Source organism: Myotis daubentonii, chromosome 9, assembly GCF_963259705.1.
Source record: "Myotis daubentonii chromosome 9, mMyoDau2.1, whole genome shotgun sequence".
NCBI classification, from domain to species: Eukaryota; Metazoa; Chordata; class Mammalia; order Chiroptera; family Vespertilionidae; genus Myotis; species Myotis daubentonii.
In genome coordinates, this window is record NC_081848.1 from 38,212,670 (window position 1) to 38,231,020 (window position 18,351).

Sequence of the window (18,351 nt, forward strand, 5' to 3'; positions counted from 1 at the left end):
ATTCATTAGCTACCTAGATTTCTTTTCAACCCACTTATATAAAGTGCCTGTTTCTACCCTACTTTATTTTTTTAGTTGTGAATGAACAAGCTTTGGGCCAGATACCTAGATTATGTGTTTCTCTTGTAGGGCTGTAATAGCAGGTTGTGGGTAGGGTTGCAAGAGTTTCTCCAGTGGGTGTGATGCAATCTAAAACAATTACAACAGGTGTATTTCACAGGTGCCTTCTCTAGGGAATCAGAAGAGAAGGATAGGGAAATGTTTAACCTACACTTATAATATTTGGCCAGAGGTAATAAATAGTAAAATGGTATCTTTTTACAATTATAGTCTCTTTTTCTCTTTCTCGCCCACCCTCCCAAACACACACACATGCGCGCGCAAGAGAAGGTATGCACTTTGTTATAATGAAAAGTGCATTGGACTAAGAAGTTACTAGTGATAGGTTTGAAATTCAGCCCTCTGACTAGTTAGCTGTATGACCTTAGGCAAGTCTGTTCAATCTCTGAGCATCAATTTCTCCCTCCATAAAACCAGATAATTGGATTAGATAACCTCCCAAGATACCAACCAGATCTAAGATTCTCTGATTTCAGATAGCCTAAGTTTTTCCTCATTTGGATATAAGAACAACTTGTAAATTCCCAAACATATTTGATAATTTGAAGGAAACAGATCATGGGCCTAAATAAAATGAATCTAAGCAAATATGAAAAATGCCCTATGCCCCTGAGTCTGGGTCCCTGAATAAGTCCCCCCAAAGCAGGTCACAAATATTTAGCTCGGGAAATGGCTTCACAGAGAAGAATTCCAACCGTGTGTGATTAGGAAAAGGTGACTGCTCAACATTTGTGATAAGATTCCAAGATCACCAGATATGTTCTCATTTTTACATCCTATCAATATTACTTAGCAAAGCATGAACATTTAAGCATTAGTGGGCATTCAATAGAGTACATATTGTAAAGTCAGCTTGGAAGGAAGAATACTGGATGAGGGGTTCTAATGAATTTCTCTGGGCTGGAGCTAATTAATTGACATGCATCAAAATAGCTTGAACCTCAAATCAACAGAAATAGTGATGAAGGGAATTGCCCAATTTTCCCATATCTCAGACTAATGACTATCCTGGGATATTAAGTCCAAGTTGAAAGTATGCATTTCAGTCCACCCAGCGTGCTCCCAGGCTAGCCATTTTACTGGCCAGATTCTGTCTCCAGTCACTGCTACCTGCAGCCATCTGCATCTTCGCACTGTCACGGACGGTTCTCTTTCTTAGCTGTGCTTCCTTATTTTTAGGGGCAAAACACTGTGTCAGCAGTTAGAGAAAAAGCTCGTAGCGGCTGAAACCACAGACATGTTTCCCTTGGTTTGTGGAACATTCTTCTTTTATAATAGTATGTAATATTGCTCCATTGTTGGTAGCAGTCTGTGAGCAGCCCATACAATTTGTGTATTTAAAAATAGTAATATAGGTAGGAAGAGAGGTATCGGAGGAAGGGACATTAAACTTATTTTCCCCTCTCTTTGAACTTAGCATAGAAAAAAGGTAATGTATGAAAAGCCTTGTTCCTATCTAGCCTGCTTGTTTTTAATTCAAGGTCTGTTTTTTAATTCAAGGTCTGAGTTTTATTTTCAGTGCATTGATTGGAATCAGAGAGAAAGAGTCAAAAGGGAATGTCATAAATAGAGACCAGAGCTTGTTCAGCTTGAATACCAACACAGACTATTTCTAGACAGCATGCCACTGCAGCTGTGTGACTGAAACAAAATCAAGATCCACACACAGTTAGGCTGTGCCAGGCAGCATTCCAGCCTAAAAGTTGGGCCCAAAGCAAAATAAGCTGTGTGTAAGACCAGGGAAGGTAGCCGAGAGTGTGGTAGAATTATTTTTAGCCTTCACTGTTGTTCGTGTAAGAGAGTGAACAGACAGCAAAACTGAAGTCCTTCTGTTACGGAACAGAAAGATTTGTCCACCCAGCATGAGAGAGCCTAACACTAGACACTGAGAATTGCAGTGGAGAAATACTGAGTATTTTATTATGAATGGCTCCATCCAAAAGGACAGGAAGTTAGTGCTCAAAAGCCTGAGCATCCTGATGGCATGTAGGTTAAAAATTTTACAGGGTGGAGCAAAAGTAGGTTAGCAGTTGTGAGTATGTAAAACACAGTTTATTCTTATATTATTATTTATTTATTGCATTTCCATATGAACCACTGTAAAGCTACTTTTGCCCACCCCTGTATAGGGCAAAATCACAAAACGGTGGGTTAGGGGTTTGGGGTTGAGTTGGGAACTAATTGGTCAGAGATGAGGTAAGGGTGATGAATCATTTCTTCAGGTCTTGAGGGCAGCTCTGGGGTCTTTTCTGGAGTCCCTCTGTCCTGTCTCCTGGGACTATACCACCTTAGGGCTCAGGAGCTGAAAGATAACGTAGGTCAAAAATGTTATCTTTAGCCTCCCAGAGGTCCAGACCATGTGACCACTAGTCAGGTCTAGGCTGCCTGCCCTCAGCTGCCTCTGTAAGTGGTGGGGGTGGGAGGTTGTTAGGTTAGGTCTGTAATGGGGAGAGAGGAAGTGGGGGAGGGGAAAGAAAAGGGGGGAGTGAAGGAAGAGGGAAGGGAAAGGGAAAGAGGGATGATTCCTAGAGCTAGGATTTAAGACTAAATTTGATCAAAGTCATAAGGACCCATGGTTTCACTTCCACCTATTTCAAGTCTCCTGAAGTTGCATTGGAACACAGCAGGGATTTTAGTTCCAGGAATGCTCAAATGTGTCTAAGAGGACCTTTGACTATGCAGCCAGTGAATTCTCACTTTCCCTAGTCAAGGGCGGGATTGCTCAGTCCCCGGCTCTGTAAGCCAGCCTCAGACTCCCGTAAACCACAAACCTGCCCACACATAAGGGCAAATTGTAATCAACAACTAACATTCTAGACCAGCGGTCGCCAACTGGTGGTGCACAGACCATTGGTGGTCCATGAGGTCTGAAAGGTTGGCAACCGCTGTTCTAGACAACTTGCTTGTTTCCAATGTGTTTGCATTCTAAGCCCCTCACTGCCCATCACTTGGCAAACACCCAGATTTTTCTCATTCTTAACAAAGTTGTGTGAGTCCCTCTACATTTTACGTTTTGTGTTCCTTTATGTCATAGTTTGTATTATATTTGAATGTTCCTTTTACCTTCACTAGAACCGTGGGGAAGCAGGTAGTTTCTGTAGTAATTAGCTCAGTAGTTACCAGGGGGAGACACAATATAGTAGAATCCTATCTGGAATGGAAATTGTGATATTTAGCGGGTACAATACTTTTTATAACATATCAGAAGAAAGTGCAGGTCTGTATATACCAAATGTAGATGTCTTTATAGTTGAGGAATATTTTTTATATTCTAGCGCCTCAGAAAGTGTGCATAATCTCTAGAGAGATAGGAGGATATCATTATGAAGGAAAAGCAGGAAGTATCTGGCATGGTGGAAAGGAAACTAACCCTAAAGTAAAGGAGAAGAAGGTTATGAGGGGGGGGGAGGAGAGAATGAAGCTTGGTGGGCCTTGCTTCACAAGAGATCAATCTGTCCTTCCTTTGGCCATGGGACAGTTATGAAGCATTGTAAAGGAATGCTGTACTCAAAAGAAATATCTCTGAAGAGGGGGAGCAACTTTATTTACTCTCTAGGTCCAGAAAACATACAGGAAACTCAGCTGCCTGAGGATGTGAATTTTCAAGCCATTTAGACCGAGAAAGGGCATAGATGACGTATATGCGTTCTTTCTTCATTATTAAAAAACTAATAGTGATGTAGGACTAGCTCGATGTCTTCTATAATTTTTATTCGACTACAATAGACTCTTTTGGTAAGAAGTTCTTTCCTACTGATAGTTCCTCTCCCAGAGTACAGAGGAAGAAAATAGGGGGATTATTAGTCTGGCCTTATTCTAATTAACAGTGAGGAATTGGTGGGCACGTGGAAGTGGAAGAGTCCAGATAGGTGCCGGAAAGCAACATGGTAAACTGTTTTATGATGCAGCAGCGATTTTCAACCTTTTTCATCTCATGGCAGACATGAAATAATTACTAAAATTCTGCAACACCCCAAAAAGTATATTCTATTTTTTGCCAATCTGAAAAAAGAAAAAGGTATAATTTTGATTCATTCACACTGAACAGCTAATGTTGTGTTGGCTGTTGTCATTTTTTAATTTGACAATCTAAGGGAAAAGAGGTTAGTGCCCCGACTAAATAGTCAAGTATTGCATGTTTTGAAAATTCTTGCGGCACACCAGTTGAAAATCCTGTGATGCATAAATTGTTGCTGCTTGCTCCTCCCTAGGGGAATTATACTGCCCTGCCCCATTGATAGGAGCTGAGCAACTTGCATGTGACTTGCATTGGCCAAAGGCTTTTAAGCAAACATGACCTACATACCTTACTTCTGGACAAATGCTTTAGTACATCGTCATCCATGCCCTTTTTTTTCTATCTGACACAAGATCAGCAATACCTCAGAAAGCAGCTTTTTAATAGCTTCAAGCCAGGACATGTAGTATAAGTATTGTTTGTTTTTAATTGTTGACAGTATTATAGATGTCCCCCATTTTCTACTCTTCTTTCCCCCTCCACCCAGCCCCCACCCCACCCCAGGCCTTCACCACATTATTGTATGTGTCCATGGGCTATTCATATATGCATATATGTTCTTTGGCTAATCTCTTTTAGCCCACCCTCCTCCCCTCTACGATCTGTCAGTCTATGCCATGTATCCATGCTTCTGGTCTTATTTTGTTCATCAGTTTATTTTGTTCATTAGATTCCACATGTAAGTGAGATCATGTGATATTTGTCTTTGACTTATTTTGCTTAGCGTAATAAACTCCAGGTCCTTCCATACTGTCTCAAAGGTAAGAGTTCCTTCTTTATTACAGCTGCATAGTATTCCATTGTGTAAGTGTGCGACATCTTTTTATCAATTCATCTGCTGATGGGCTTTTGGGCTGTTTCCAGATCTTAGCCATTATAACTAACACTACTAAACATAAGAATGCATATATTCTTTCCGTTTGGTGTTTCAGGATTCTTAAGATACATTCCCAGAAGTGGGATCGCTGAGTCAAACTTTTAAGATTTTGAGGAAACTCCATACAGTAGCTGCACAAGTCTGTATTCCCACCATCAGAGTACTAGGGTTCCCTTTTCTCCATATCCTTGCCCACACTTTACTTATTGATGGTAGTCATTCTGGTAGGTGTGAGGTGATACCTCATTGTTGTTTTAATTAGCATCTCTCTGATGATTAGTGACTGGGCATTTTTTCATATGTATTGGCTGTCTGTATGTCCTCTTTGAAGAAGTGTCTGTTCAGGTCCTTTGCCCATTTTTTAATTGGATTGTTTGTCTTCTTGGTGTTGAGTTGTATGAGTTCTTTGTATATTTTAGAAATTAACCCCTTATTAGATGTATCATTGGTGAGTATGTTCTCCCATACAGTGGGTTCCCTTTTCATTTTGTTGGTGGTTTTTTTGCTGTGCAGAAGCTTTTTAATTTGATGTAGTCTCATTTGTTTATTTTTTCATTTGTTTCTTTTGCCCTGGGAAATGAGCAGAGCGAACTTCCCAGAGTGGTGTTGTAACAAAGAAATCGCTCTTTGCCTGGAATTATGTCTGAATCTCCTGGGTAGACCAGGTCCCCATTGATTCCCTCCACCCAATGCTATGTGGGCTCCCCTTCCCTCTCTGTTGCTCTGGATTGGGGATCCCTGGGTGGAGCTGAGGCCTCACACTCTCATGGTGTGGGGCTCCACTGCCACAATATCGCCTTGGCTTTCTAGCCATGCACTTACGCGACTTGGCTTGCCCTCTCATGTCTCCTCCTTTCTATCCTCCGTGCTCCCTTCCCTCAGTGTTTCAGATCAGCTACACTTTTACTGGTTTTTCAAGCCAAATGCTCTGCAGTGTAGCCACAAGTCTGGTCTGGTGTTGGGCGCAAATGGACTGAGCTTTTAGCCACTCTACAGCCATCTTGGAATCCCGCGTAAGTTTCTAAAAGCAAAGCAATTGTTCCCAATCAGGGGTTATTCTGTCCTCACCCAGGAGACAGTTTGGGTTGGCACAATGAGGGGAGTGCACCTGTCATCTGGTGGGTAGAGGCCGGGTATGCTGCTAAATGTCTCACAATGCACAGGACAGGCCCTCACAACAATTATCTGGCCCAAAAGGTCACTAATTCTAAGATTGAGAAACCCTGTTGTAAGCTTCGGGGATAATTTATTAATACAGCATAACCTAACTTATGCTGGTTAATATAGCAACTACCACACTAATTTCATGATAGCCAATGTAGAAATAGTTGGGTTTAACCAGTTAGGTACCTTGGTTATTAGGAAGACAGGTTTGAAAGAAACCCAGGTTATAAAAATGTAGCTGTCATACTATGGCATAAGAGTGTGAAGGTGACTCAGAAGGTTCAGAAGCTTCCAGTTCCACCACTGTTACTGGGAAGGTGCAAATATTCAAGATAAACAAAAACCAGGCAGAAAGGTCAAAAACTAGTATAGTGTCAGGTTGAGTTCTCCAGTGAACTCAGATAGTAAAATAAGGGAGTTTTGTAATCAAAGATAAATATGAGTCTTCTACATTCCTCTAAAAATAGCATTGAAAAGCTATGTCCCAAAGTTAATAAAATTTAGGCCTGCAAAAAGTGCTAAGATCCAAAGAGGGCTTTTTGCTTGTTTTAGTTGTATCAGAAGCAAGACCAAGCAAGAAATAGAGCTCTTGTTTGATGCTTATGAACTAACAGAGAAAGCAGAACAACTCACCCAGGGTAGCCTTGTTTACTCCTCACTGGCCACCAGCCTCAGCAGGACTACCTACCTCCTGTTCTTCCACCATAGCTGATTCTCCAGCAGCCTTTTTGAGGCAGTGGGTCTTTTTAGCTCTGCCTCTGAAAGCTTTGCATGTACTTGCATTCTTGAATTATAATCTCAAGCAATTACTGCCCTCCTTTGTGGCTTGGAATCACCCCAACTTTGAAACTTTGGAAATAAATGATAGATTTTATTTATTTTTTTATTGTTATTTTTAGAAATTACTTATTTTTTTTAAACCTCACCTGAAGATATTTTCCCATTGATTTTTATTTTTTTAAATATATTTTTTATTGATTTCAGAGAGGGAGAAAGAGATAGAAATATCAATGATGAGAGAGAATCATTGATCAGCTGCCTCCTGCATGCCCCCTACTGGGGATGAGCCGCAACCCAGACATATGCCCTTGACCGGAATTGAACCTGGGACCCTTCAGTCTGCAGGTCAACCCTCTATCCACTGAGCCAAACCAGCTAGAGCACCCATTGATTTTTAGAGAGGGAAAGAACGAGAGAAATATGGATGTGAGAGAAACACATTGATTGATTACCTCCTGCACGGGCCCCAACCAGGGCTCGGCCCGGGGAGGAGCCTGCAACCATGGTATGTGCCCTTGACTGGAATCGAACCCCGGACCCTTCGGTCCACAGGCCAACACTCTACTGAACCAAATCGGCTAGGGCTAAATGATAGATTTTAGATACACCTATCCTTTCTTAACATTCAGACCTACACAAGGATGGAATGCTATATTTCAGAGGCAGTGGTTCCCAGAATTAAAGTATTTTCAAGCAAAGGCCAGAGAGCTACTTGGTTGTCTATCCTCTTCCAGCCCTGATTGTCTATAATTCTAAATTTAAAACTTGAAGTCCAGAACAAATATTTCATCATTTGTCTCAATTCCTAGCATAGTTTAGCCATGTCTAAATTCAGGATACTAGGAAATAAATTAGCCAGTGTTTCTGTAGCCATAAAAACTCCCTTGAACCTTCTCCTTTCTCTGAGAATAGAAAGGGTAACTGCAGGGTCCTGATTGAAGTCTATGAGAATTTCCTCATCACATTAGTAAGCCTCTCTTGTCCACCTATCCAAAGCTGTTTGTTTCATTACCTACTGTCATGTCTCAGTCACCAAATCCATGTTCTAAAATACCTGCCTGTTCATTGTAGGCCCCACAAGTTCATAGAAGAATTACTAAGATGTGGTCAACAAGCCGTGTTAGCATGACAGCAAGCCTGTTGTACACTTTGTCCTCACCAGTTTATTGAGTATAGGAGACTTAGTAAGAGGAACCATTTCTCTTCCCTCTCACTCTAATTCTGCTGAGTGATAAAAATCCTGCCTAATGCTTTCTCTTTTATGATAATAACTAGAGGCCTGGTGCACAAAAATTTGTGCACTCGGCGGGGAAGGGGGGGTCCCTCAGCCCGGCCTGTGCCCTCTCGCAGTCTGGGACCCCTCAGGAGATAACGACCTGCTGGCTTAGGCCTGCTCCCGGGTGGCAGAGGGCAGGCCTAATCCCTAGGTACAGCCCCTGGGCTCAGAGCAGGGCCGATTGGGGAATTGGGGCACCGCCCCCTGTCATACACAGAGCAGGGCGGATTGGGAGGTTGCGATGCCACCCTCAGTCACACTCAGGGTAGGGCCGATTGGGGGGTTGGGGCACCGCCCCCTGTCACACTCAAGGCAGGGTTGATGGGGAGGTTGCGGCACCGCCTCCTGTCACGCACAGAGCAGGGCCTATCACGGGTTTGGGAAGCTCCCCCCTGTCACGCACAGAGCAGGGAGGATCAGGGGGTTGGGGCGCCGCCCTCTATCACCCACAGAGCAGGGCTGATCAGGGGGTTGGGGCGCCGCCACTGTCACACTGAGGGCAGAGCCGATGGGGAGGTTATGGCTCTACCCCATCACACACAGAGCAGGGCCTGTGGGGTGGGGGGTTGGGGCGCCGCCCTCTATCACCCACAGAGCAGGGCCGATCAAGGGGTTGGGGCACTGCCACTCTCACACTTAGGGCAGGGCTGATGGGGAGGTTATGGCTCTTACCCTTCACGCACAGAGCAGGGCTTGTGGGATGGGGGGGTTGGGGCGCTGCACCCTGTCACACACAGAGCCGCAGGGCAATCAGGAGGTTGGGGAGCTCCCCCCTATCAGGCACAGAGCAGGGCCGATCAGGGGGTTGGGGTGCCTTCCCCTGTCAGGAACAGAGCAGGGCCTATAGGGAGGTTGTGGCCCCGCCCCCTGTCACACACACAGCTGCAAGGCGATCAGGGGGTTTGGGCACTGCCCCCTGTCATGCTGATCCCGGTGCCGGGAGACCTCGTGGCTCAGCTGATCCCGGTGCTGGGAGGCATATTACCCTTTTACTATATAGAATAGAGGCCTGGTGCATGGGTGGGGGCTGGCTGGTTTGCCCTGAAGGGTGTCCAGGATCAGGATGGGGGTCCCCACTGGGGTGCCTGGCCAGCCTGGATGAGGGGATGATGGCTGTTTGCAGCTGGTCACACACCCTTCAGGGTGGGGGTCCCCACTGGGGTGCCTGGCCAGCCTGGGTGAGGGGCTGAGGACTGTTTTCAGGCTGGAACTGAAGCTCCCAACTGCTCCTTTTTTTCTTTTTCCTTTTTTTTATTCTGAGCCAGCTTTAGCTCTGAGGCTCCACCTCTTAGGCCTCCGCTCCTGAAAGCAGGTATCTGGTTTGTTTAGGTTCTACAATCGAAACTCTGTATCAACTCCAGGTCTGAGATCCCGGCTAGCTGAAAGCTGGTTTCTGGGGTTTTGCTTAGCTTCTATTTTTGTAACTATGTTTCAAACTGCCAGCACAGAGGCCGGCAAGGCAGGCTGGGAACGTTGCAGTCCTCCGTCACTGAAGCAAGCAAGTCTTATGTTAGTTTCAAGCTGCCTGGCTGCCGGCCACCATCTTGGCTGGCAGTTAATTTGCATATCTCCCTGATTAGCCAATGGGAAGGGTAGCGATCGTACGCCAATTACCATGTTTCTCTTTTATTAGATAGGATAAGGATGAGGTATATAGCATTTAGAGCATATTCTTGAATTATAATATTCTTTATTAATCTCAATTATTTGTAAAGTTTATCTCAATCAAAAGTTCTAAAGTCAGCCATGGCCTGGTGGCTCAGTTAGTTGGGGCATCATCCTGTCACCAAAAAGGTTTCGAGTTGGATCCCCAGTCAGGGTGCCTACAGGAGGTAACCTGTTGATGTTTCTCTCTCTCTTCCCCTGTCTCGTGTCTCTCTCTCTCTCTCTCTCTCTCTCTCTCTCTCTCTCTCTCTCTCTCTCTTCCTCTTTAAAATCAATAAACATATCCTCAGGTGAGGATTTTTTTTTTAAGGTTCTGAAATCAAAACAAGGGGATGGCTTAATAGTAAAGTGAGGCAAAGTTTAAGAAGAACTTATAATGTGGCATTTAAAAATTAAAATGTGTTTTACCAATTCCTAATTTTTCGTTTGTTGCAATAAATCATTCTAAGTTTTGTGCCTTCGTATTCTTGACCTTACAAATGTCTACCTGACCGCCCCCCCAAGAATTGTCAAGTCACAAGATAATAGAGATAGCAAATAAACAACCTTAAATCAAACATTAGTAGTAATCAAAGAAATACAAATTAAAATATCAAATTACTGTTTTTTCCTATTAAAAGTTTTTGTTGTTTTTTCTTTTGAACTTTTTCTTAATATTTATTTATAAACTACAAAGTAAGGTTGTGCTTCTCTATGCCTTCAATTCTAAAACTGTTTACATAAAATGAAAAGAAATATTTTTGTTTTTTTATTACAAAAATATAACACATCTTCATTGTAGAAAATAAGGAAATACAGATAAAAGATGTCACAGTGGCAACACAATTAACATTTCGTGATATAGATGTCATTCTTTACTTATTCATGGCTATAATGTATTTAAGAGTCTCTATTGGTGCGCACGTGAATTTCTTGTCATTATAAGTAATGCTGCAATAAATGTCCTGTCTGTTAATCTTATTTTTGCATCTCCGATTATTTTGTTGGGACTGGTTCCTACAACCATTATTGCTGAGTCAAAGCATATTGCATTTTTAACGCTTTTGATTATCTTTTGCCAAATTGCTGACGGAAAGGTTGTATCAAATGTATGAGAGCACTGGTTGATGCATTCTCTAGTCCAGCTCGTTTATGTTGTTTTCTTATCTTCACCGCTTTGATAACTCCAAAATGATATCTTGTTGTTTTAATTTGTACTTCTTTGTAATAATCAGACCATATTTTTCATGTCTTAACAACATGCTACAAATTAAAGAAAAATCTTCATTGTCACATTATTTATAAGAGAAAACAAACATGCACATACCCCTACATGTTCAACAAAAGGAAAACAGTTCAATAAAAACTATGATACTCCTAAACAATAAACTGTGCAGCTATTAAAACATTAAGTCTGCAAAATACTTTAACTTACTTAGGAAGAATATTTATTCTATAATGTTAGAAAGACACTAGAATGGTAAATTTTTATATGTAATTTGATCTCTACAATACTCTTTAAATGTTTAAGAAGAAGAAAACCTGAAAGGAAATATGCCAGAATATAATTGCTTCTGTGTAGTGATAGGTGATTTTTAATATTTTCCACATTTTTTATAATTAACATTTGTATCACTTTTGTGAAGAAAACACATTTTTGTTAAGTACACTGCATAAAAGGGTACACGAGAGGAGAGGAAACTATTCACCATCAACTTGTGTAGCATGTATTCTAAAGATGATATTAAACATTTGATCCTGAAACAGGAACATGAACAAATAACATAAATAAGATTCTGGTGAGCAGTTAGTCAGTTGTCAAAATGTTAAAAGTTCCACATGCTTGAGAACGTGACAGTTGTTGAAGCCCCTGAAAGTGTAATGTCTATGTTCTGTTTGTTTCCTTCTTAGGTTGCTGCTGTTGACCTTCTGGTTCCTGGAGTTGGAGAGCTTTTTGGAGGAAGCCTCCGAGAGGAGCGATACCATTTCTTAGAGCAGCGGCTGGCCAGGTATTGGTCAGACCTAAAAGAAACAAAATTCAGAAATTGGGGACAGGAAACTCAAAGGCAGTCATGACAAAGTAACAGAGGACAGTTCACAGGCCGCAGCCGCTGGCAGACCTGAAATTCAGATTCTAGTGACCTTGAGCAAGTTGTTACTTGACCTTTCTCAGCTTCCTTTTCTTAACAAATGGAACTGTTACATGAAACAAGGCCACAATGAAAACTGCCCTCTGTTTGTATTTATCTCTTCCTATGGAAATGGCTTTTAAAAAAGTTAATGATGGAAGGAGGAAGATTTCCCCATTAAAGCTTGCCCTTCATTTTTATTTTTCTCTTCGCTATGTTCTTTTCATTTACTATAAGTTATGAGTCCTGTAGGGCCATAAAGAAACAGACTCTGAACCAGGAAAAGGATAAAGATGGAAATAGAAAGATACTAAAAATATCTGCTAAGCTATTTAGGATAAGCAGTTTTCCCTTCCTCAGATTTTCTACATTGTGTAAGGGTCTTGATTTAGCTATTTGAATAACTTACTTTAACTATCTGGCCAAGGCCTGGGAAGTGAATCGGTGAACACACAGAAAATGTTTTGAAGAAGAGAAATAGGGAATCGTGTTTCTAATTGAACTACCACTTCCATATATGCATGGTCTGCCAACACACCACAATGACTTCCTAAACTAACCAGGGTTATAAACCACGGTTTTCCACTTTTGCTGTGCCAAACATTTTTTTTAAAAAGCCTTTCCCATGTTGAAGGCATAATCCTTCTCTCCAGATAATACTGGTACTTTTCAGAGTAACCTGGAAAGTAACCTGGAAAAGCCATAATTGTTTGAAACTATCCTGCTAAATTAGCCATTTCTAAGGCCTTCTTTACCTAATGGAAAAATGCTTTAAAAGTTGATGTTTTCCAAGGTCTCAACCTATAAATCTGTTGGGCAACTTGGTTTTGTAATTATATTTACTTGAACTGCTCTATTTGGTTAGGTTCCAGAAGAAAGGGGATAAGTATGTTTCGGGAGGACTCTTTTTTATTAGCGTACTGACTCCTTACTATAACCAACATGTTAGAAAGTCCTGGGAAAATCGTGGAATTGAAATAAAGGTCAAACTCCTTAGATGGAAAGAATTTAAAGATTCTCTGGGTGTGTTTTTTGGGGCTTTTTTAAAGCACAATAAAAATCACACATGGCAAGAAACCTCATCTGTTGAAAGATTAATTGCTCTGTTTTCTTTGCTTGCTTCCTTCCTTCAGGAAACCTTTCCTCATAACATTAAATGTTTACCTAATATCTGATAATATCCAAATTTATCTTTTCTAATGAAATGGATACGCATTTCCATCTCTCTCTGATCCGTCTGCGACTTCTGTGTATGTGTTCTGTATTTTTGTATATTTGCATTTTCATTGTCCTGATCACTTCAGATATACTGGTCCCAAACACTTTTTTAAAGGACTGAAATTAATTTTAATGAGTACTAAAAGCTAAAACCTTTTAACACTTAATTGGCAAAAGCCAATTAGCAATCATACTATGAAGGTAGCCTCAGAATCTGTATTATTTTAATGTTATAGAGTGAACGGTGTGTCTGTGTGTCCTTTGTTTGTGTGTGTCTCCCAACAACCTTCAGAGCGGTAATAGTGCTTTTCTTGTGTGACAGGACAGTACACTCACCCAAATGAACCCCTGGGTCCTACTTGCCTCCTAAAGCATTTATTGACGAGGCCACTTATTTGATAACACCTGGGACTCTTGTTGAACGCGCCTTTCTGACCATACAGTACAGGTGCAGCCCCTCAGCTAGGTTGCATGTTCTTTGAGAGCACACGTTAGTGTGCACTTCTCTGTAAAGAGCACACAACCCAGACAGTGTTTAGTGGTTAGTATGTTTGCCTTACTGACATCCTCTGAAAGAATTCTGTTGTATTCCTTTTACAGATCAGGACTGACAGAAGCCTACCAATGGTAAGAAGGAGGCCCCTAATGATTCTTCTTCTAGCTGTTGGTTCGAGCATTACATGGTTTTTACTTGTATTCCCAAGGCACTGTGAAAGAGTGTTACAAACAATGAACAAGTTATCAGAAGATTACTTTTTTTTTGAGTCCTTGAAAGATAGTAATAATAATGGCTGCTGTTTGTTTATTTATAACTTATTGTGTGCTGGATGATTGTGTTACAGTTAGGTGTATATTATGTCATGTAAACAGCATAACACCCTGTGAGTTAGGTACTGTTCTTGCTCCTTTTTAACTGTGCCTCCAGACCTGAGGCCTAGAGATGTTAACTAACTTAACGAAGAGCACAGCAGTTAGAAGCATAGAGCTGGGACTTTGTTCCTAACCGTTATGCTTCAGTTTCTCTCTATGTGAAATTGGGTGCTTGAACTAAGTGACCCCTAAGTGATCTTCGCCAACCTTAGAAATCTAAGCTGCTTAGGGAAGACCACCTGTCTGCACTCGTACATTTACTTCTCCAAAATTTTCTGGTTTTCTTTCCTCGGACCCTTTCTTCAGATACTTTTTTGTATATGCAGAATTTTAATTTATATTTCTGTAATAGACTCTCTCATGGTATTGGTATAATATTATCAACAATATTATTAATTCTTCACCTGTCCTCAGGAGAAGAAAGGGTTTGATTACACACTTGTCTTTTGGAAATGAAGGAACTAAATTTCAGAAATGCAAAAAGCCTAAAATTGGGTTTAAGTAATGGGCCTTGAATGCCTTGTTTTTTACCAGGATGTCCTTAGGCATGGTTAATCTCTCTGAGTCTTGATTTTCTTGGCTAAAAGATGGAATGATAATATTATTTCACAGGGTATTGTAAGGATGAAATGAGACAATATAGGTTAAGTATCTACATAGAGTAGAAGCTCGGTAAATACTACCCCTTCCCCCACCCCTGTCCTTCTGACTTCTGCTATTAGGTAGATGAGCCTGACTGATCAAGCGTATGCATTTTACCTCAGTTTCTGTCTGCAAGTATATGAAAACGAGCTAAATGCAAATTTTAATTATTGGTTAAATAAGTTTAGGCCTTTTCTGGTCTTTATTGATAATTTCAATACTATTCTTTTTCCAACTAAAGTTGTCAAACTGTTAAGCTCTCTAAATATAAAGATTTATTATTTGAATTTCCTTCCTTTTAAATGGTTACCATAGTATTTGAAAGATAGAAGGGGTTTTCAAAATCTTCAAGTCTGCGACCTCTGCTAGTGTTCTATCCACTCTGAGTGGCCACACCAGGTGTCTAAGAATTTACTCACTTCCTATTTCTACATGCCATATGCAAGTAAAACCTGTAACTAGTTCCACAAATTCTGTACCATCTCTTTTATAATCTGGCTACCCTAGAATAGACAACAATCCATCAAATACATATTCTTTAGAAAACTTGTTTCTAAGAACTGGATTTTTCCATCTACTGAAGCAAAGGCAAACAAATAAAGGCAAGAAAAATGCTGAATTCCGTTTCCAGACATTCATACCAGCGTTTTGACATCAAGTTATGAGAAGTTTAGAACCACCTAAAGCTTTGCTGGAGTTCTAGCTGCCAGCTCAGATCCTGCAGGTGTTTGTGGCAGTGGTTTGATAGGCCCTTCATCTCACTTTCTCACTAAATCAAAGTATACCCTGCCCCTGTGTCTTATAAACTTAACGTTAATCCAGCTACCAAACATTTCAATTGTTGAAGACTGTGTTCATCCATTATTCCTGAAAGCTCTTACTGATCTGAAGTTTTATGCTAGATGCTCTTGTGTGTAGATCTCTCACTTGGTTCTAACTCACCTAGTTGCAGTTCATATTTTATTTTAGAAAGATAAGTACTTAATCTTAACCACATAAAATACCTGTACATGTAGCCATGATTGTTAACAGTGGGAAAATAAGTGACAGTCTTTATCCTGGAGGAGCCAAATGACTCCCAGCTATGGCACTGAAGTTCTATTCTGGAACTGATTTTACAAATCATTCAAGAAGTTCTAAACTTGTCTTAATCAATATTATGTAACTCAAGAATTCTCCCACCAAATGACATAAGAAGATTTACAGAATCTTCCTCCTCCTCTTCTTTCCTAAAATAACCATATCCCGGGTTGCCGTATTGGCATTTTCTAGCCATCTTAAGTGGGCACAGAATGTTTATGAATGGGCTTCAGAGGCTGCCCAACCTTCCGGAAAAATGACTCTGAACAACTTCCACTAGGCGTGAAGCAGAGAACTGGAAGTTTCTCCTCACTCCAGTGCTCACAAGTATATTTTTGTACCTTCAAACAATAAATCTTCATATAGTAAGTGTCTACTCCAGAGCAGGCACTGGAGATGGAAGGGTGAATAAAATGCAGGTCCTTCCCTTGATGTGGCTGACAGTCTAATCTAGTAGAACATACCTTTCTGTAATTTATCAGGCAAAATTCTTCACTTTCTTCTGTGTATGAACAGTATGATTTGGGTAAGGAAAAAAAAAAGAGCACTATTAACAGACTAAGAAAGAGGAAAGGAATATATTTTGAAGAAAATTAGTAAAGTTATTAGAATATTTCCTGTTGCCTCATGAGGTAAGTTTTCTGTATATAATTAAATAAGTAACTTAAAAGAAAAAGAGTCAAGTAACTAAAGCCCATGAATGAATGAATGACAGGATTTGCTACTGTTTGGGTAACAGTGGACAGATCATTTTTAGCTTCTCTGTGTCCTTTATCTGTATGTGGAGGGGAAAGACTGGTCTACCACAATGACGTGAATGATAAATGATTACAAAATACTTTGAAACATAAATTCTATTATAAACTCTGACCCTATATGGCATTTACAGGTTATGATTCTCTGTTTCTCAAAATCAGGTATCTGGACCTCCGTCGATTTGGATCTGTGCCACATGGAGGTTTTGGGATGGGATTTGAACGCTATCTACAGTGCATCTTGGGAATTGACAATATAAAAGATGTCATCCCTTTTCCAAGATTTACTCATTCATGTATTTTGTAACTGGAAGACTGGTTAAGGGAAATCATGCAAGCCAGAGGTGCTGTACACACATGTGCCTACAGGAGAACGCATGTTTGGATTTTAGAAGTGAAGAAGTTTTCAAAATGTACTTGTCATACCATAGCATATAACATGAAAAATAAGTGGTCATGATTTTCTTACAAAGTAGAGGCATTTCATAGAAAGATGAACTCTTCCAAGAAGAGGTACTTATAGACTATAGAATCTCTAATCAATTATGTCAATTAAGAAGAAATGAAGAAATTGAACTAGATGATTTCAAAGGTCCTTTCAAACTCTAAAAAAGGATGAGATAGTGTACTTTTTCTTTAATGATTAGCTCACTGATTTGTGTGACCTTTGAGAAACAACCAGTAACTAAAAATAAAATGTTGTTGGACCTTTTCTTTCTTACCATTTAACCTATGACAAATGCCCATCTTATTCTCTGTGTTTTACTAAACATTATAGAAGAAAATATTCCTTCTTTGGGTCTTAAGTTAATAAACTGCTATTCTGAATTGAAATCTTTTATCAGACTGGGTGAAAAAAATTACATTTAATAACTGTTGAGCCTCAATAAAATGGATATAGAAGGAAAGTACCTTAATATAATAAAGGCCACATATGACAAACCCTCAGTTAATATCATACTCATTAGTCAAAAACTGAAAGCTTTCCCTCTAAGATCAGGGACAAGACAAGGGTGCCCACTCTCACCACTATTATTCAACATAGTACTGAAAGTGCTAGCCACAGCATTCAGGCAAGAGAAAGAAACTGTAAATGTATCCAAAAAGCAAATGAAGAAGTAACACTCTATTTGCAAATGATATGATTCTATATATCGAAAACCGTAAAGACTCCACCAAAGACTTAGAAACAATAAACAAATACAGCAAAGTTGCAGGATACAAAATCAATGTACAAAAATCCATTGCTTTTCTTATACTATCAATGAAATACCAGTAAAAGAAATAAAGAAAACAATCCCATTAACATTTGCAACAAAGACAATAAAATACCTAGGAATAAACTTAACAAAGGAAGTAAAGGACCTATATACTGGAAACTATAAGACATTGTTGGAAGAGATGAAGACACAAAGAAATGGAAAGATAGTCTATGTTCGTGGGTTGGAAGAATTAACATAGTTCAAGTGGCCATAGTATCTAAAGCAATATACACATTTAATGCAATCCCTGTCAAAAGATGGTTGCCACAAGATGGCTGGCAGGGGAGGGCAATTAGGAGGGACCAGGCCTGAAAGGGAGGGCAGTTGGGGAGGACCAGGCCTGAAAGGGAGGGCAGTTGGGGGCAATTGGGCCAGCAGGGGAGCAGTTAGGTGTCGATAAGGCTGGCAGGGGAGTGGTTAGGAGGTGATCAGGCTGGCAGGCAGAAGCAGTTAGGGTAGGGATGGGCAAACTTTTTGACTCAAGCGTCACAATGGGTTCTTAAACTGGACCGGAGG

General features: G+C 40.5%; 1 protein-coding gene across 2 annotated transcripts in view; it reads left to right on the top strand.

The window, feature by feature from the left end:
• NARS2 (asparaginyl-tRNA synthetase 2, mitochondrial) overlaps window positions 1-17,412 on the top strand; it is a 122,340-nt gene extending 104,928 nt beyond the window's left edge. For both annotated transcript variants that reach the window (XM_059708329.1, XM_059708330.1), the window contains 3 exons: window positions 11,791-11,888; window positions 13,827-13,853; window positions 16,736-17,412. In XM_059708329.1, the coding sequence (XP_059564312.1) occupies window positions 11,791-11,888; window positions 13,827-13,853; window positions 16,736-16,880 (270 nt within the window). In that variant the 3' untranslated portion in view covers window positions 16,881-17,412. The remainder of the gene's footprint in view (window positions 1-11,790; window positions 11,889-13,826; window positions 13,854-16,735) is intronic.
• The last annotated feature ends 939 nt before the right edge of the window (window positions 17,413-18,351 follow it).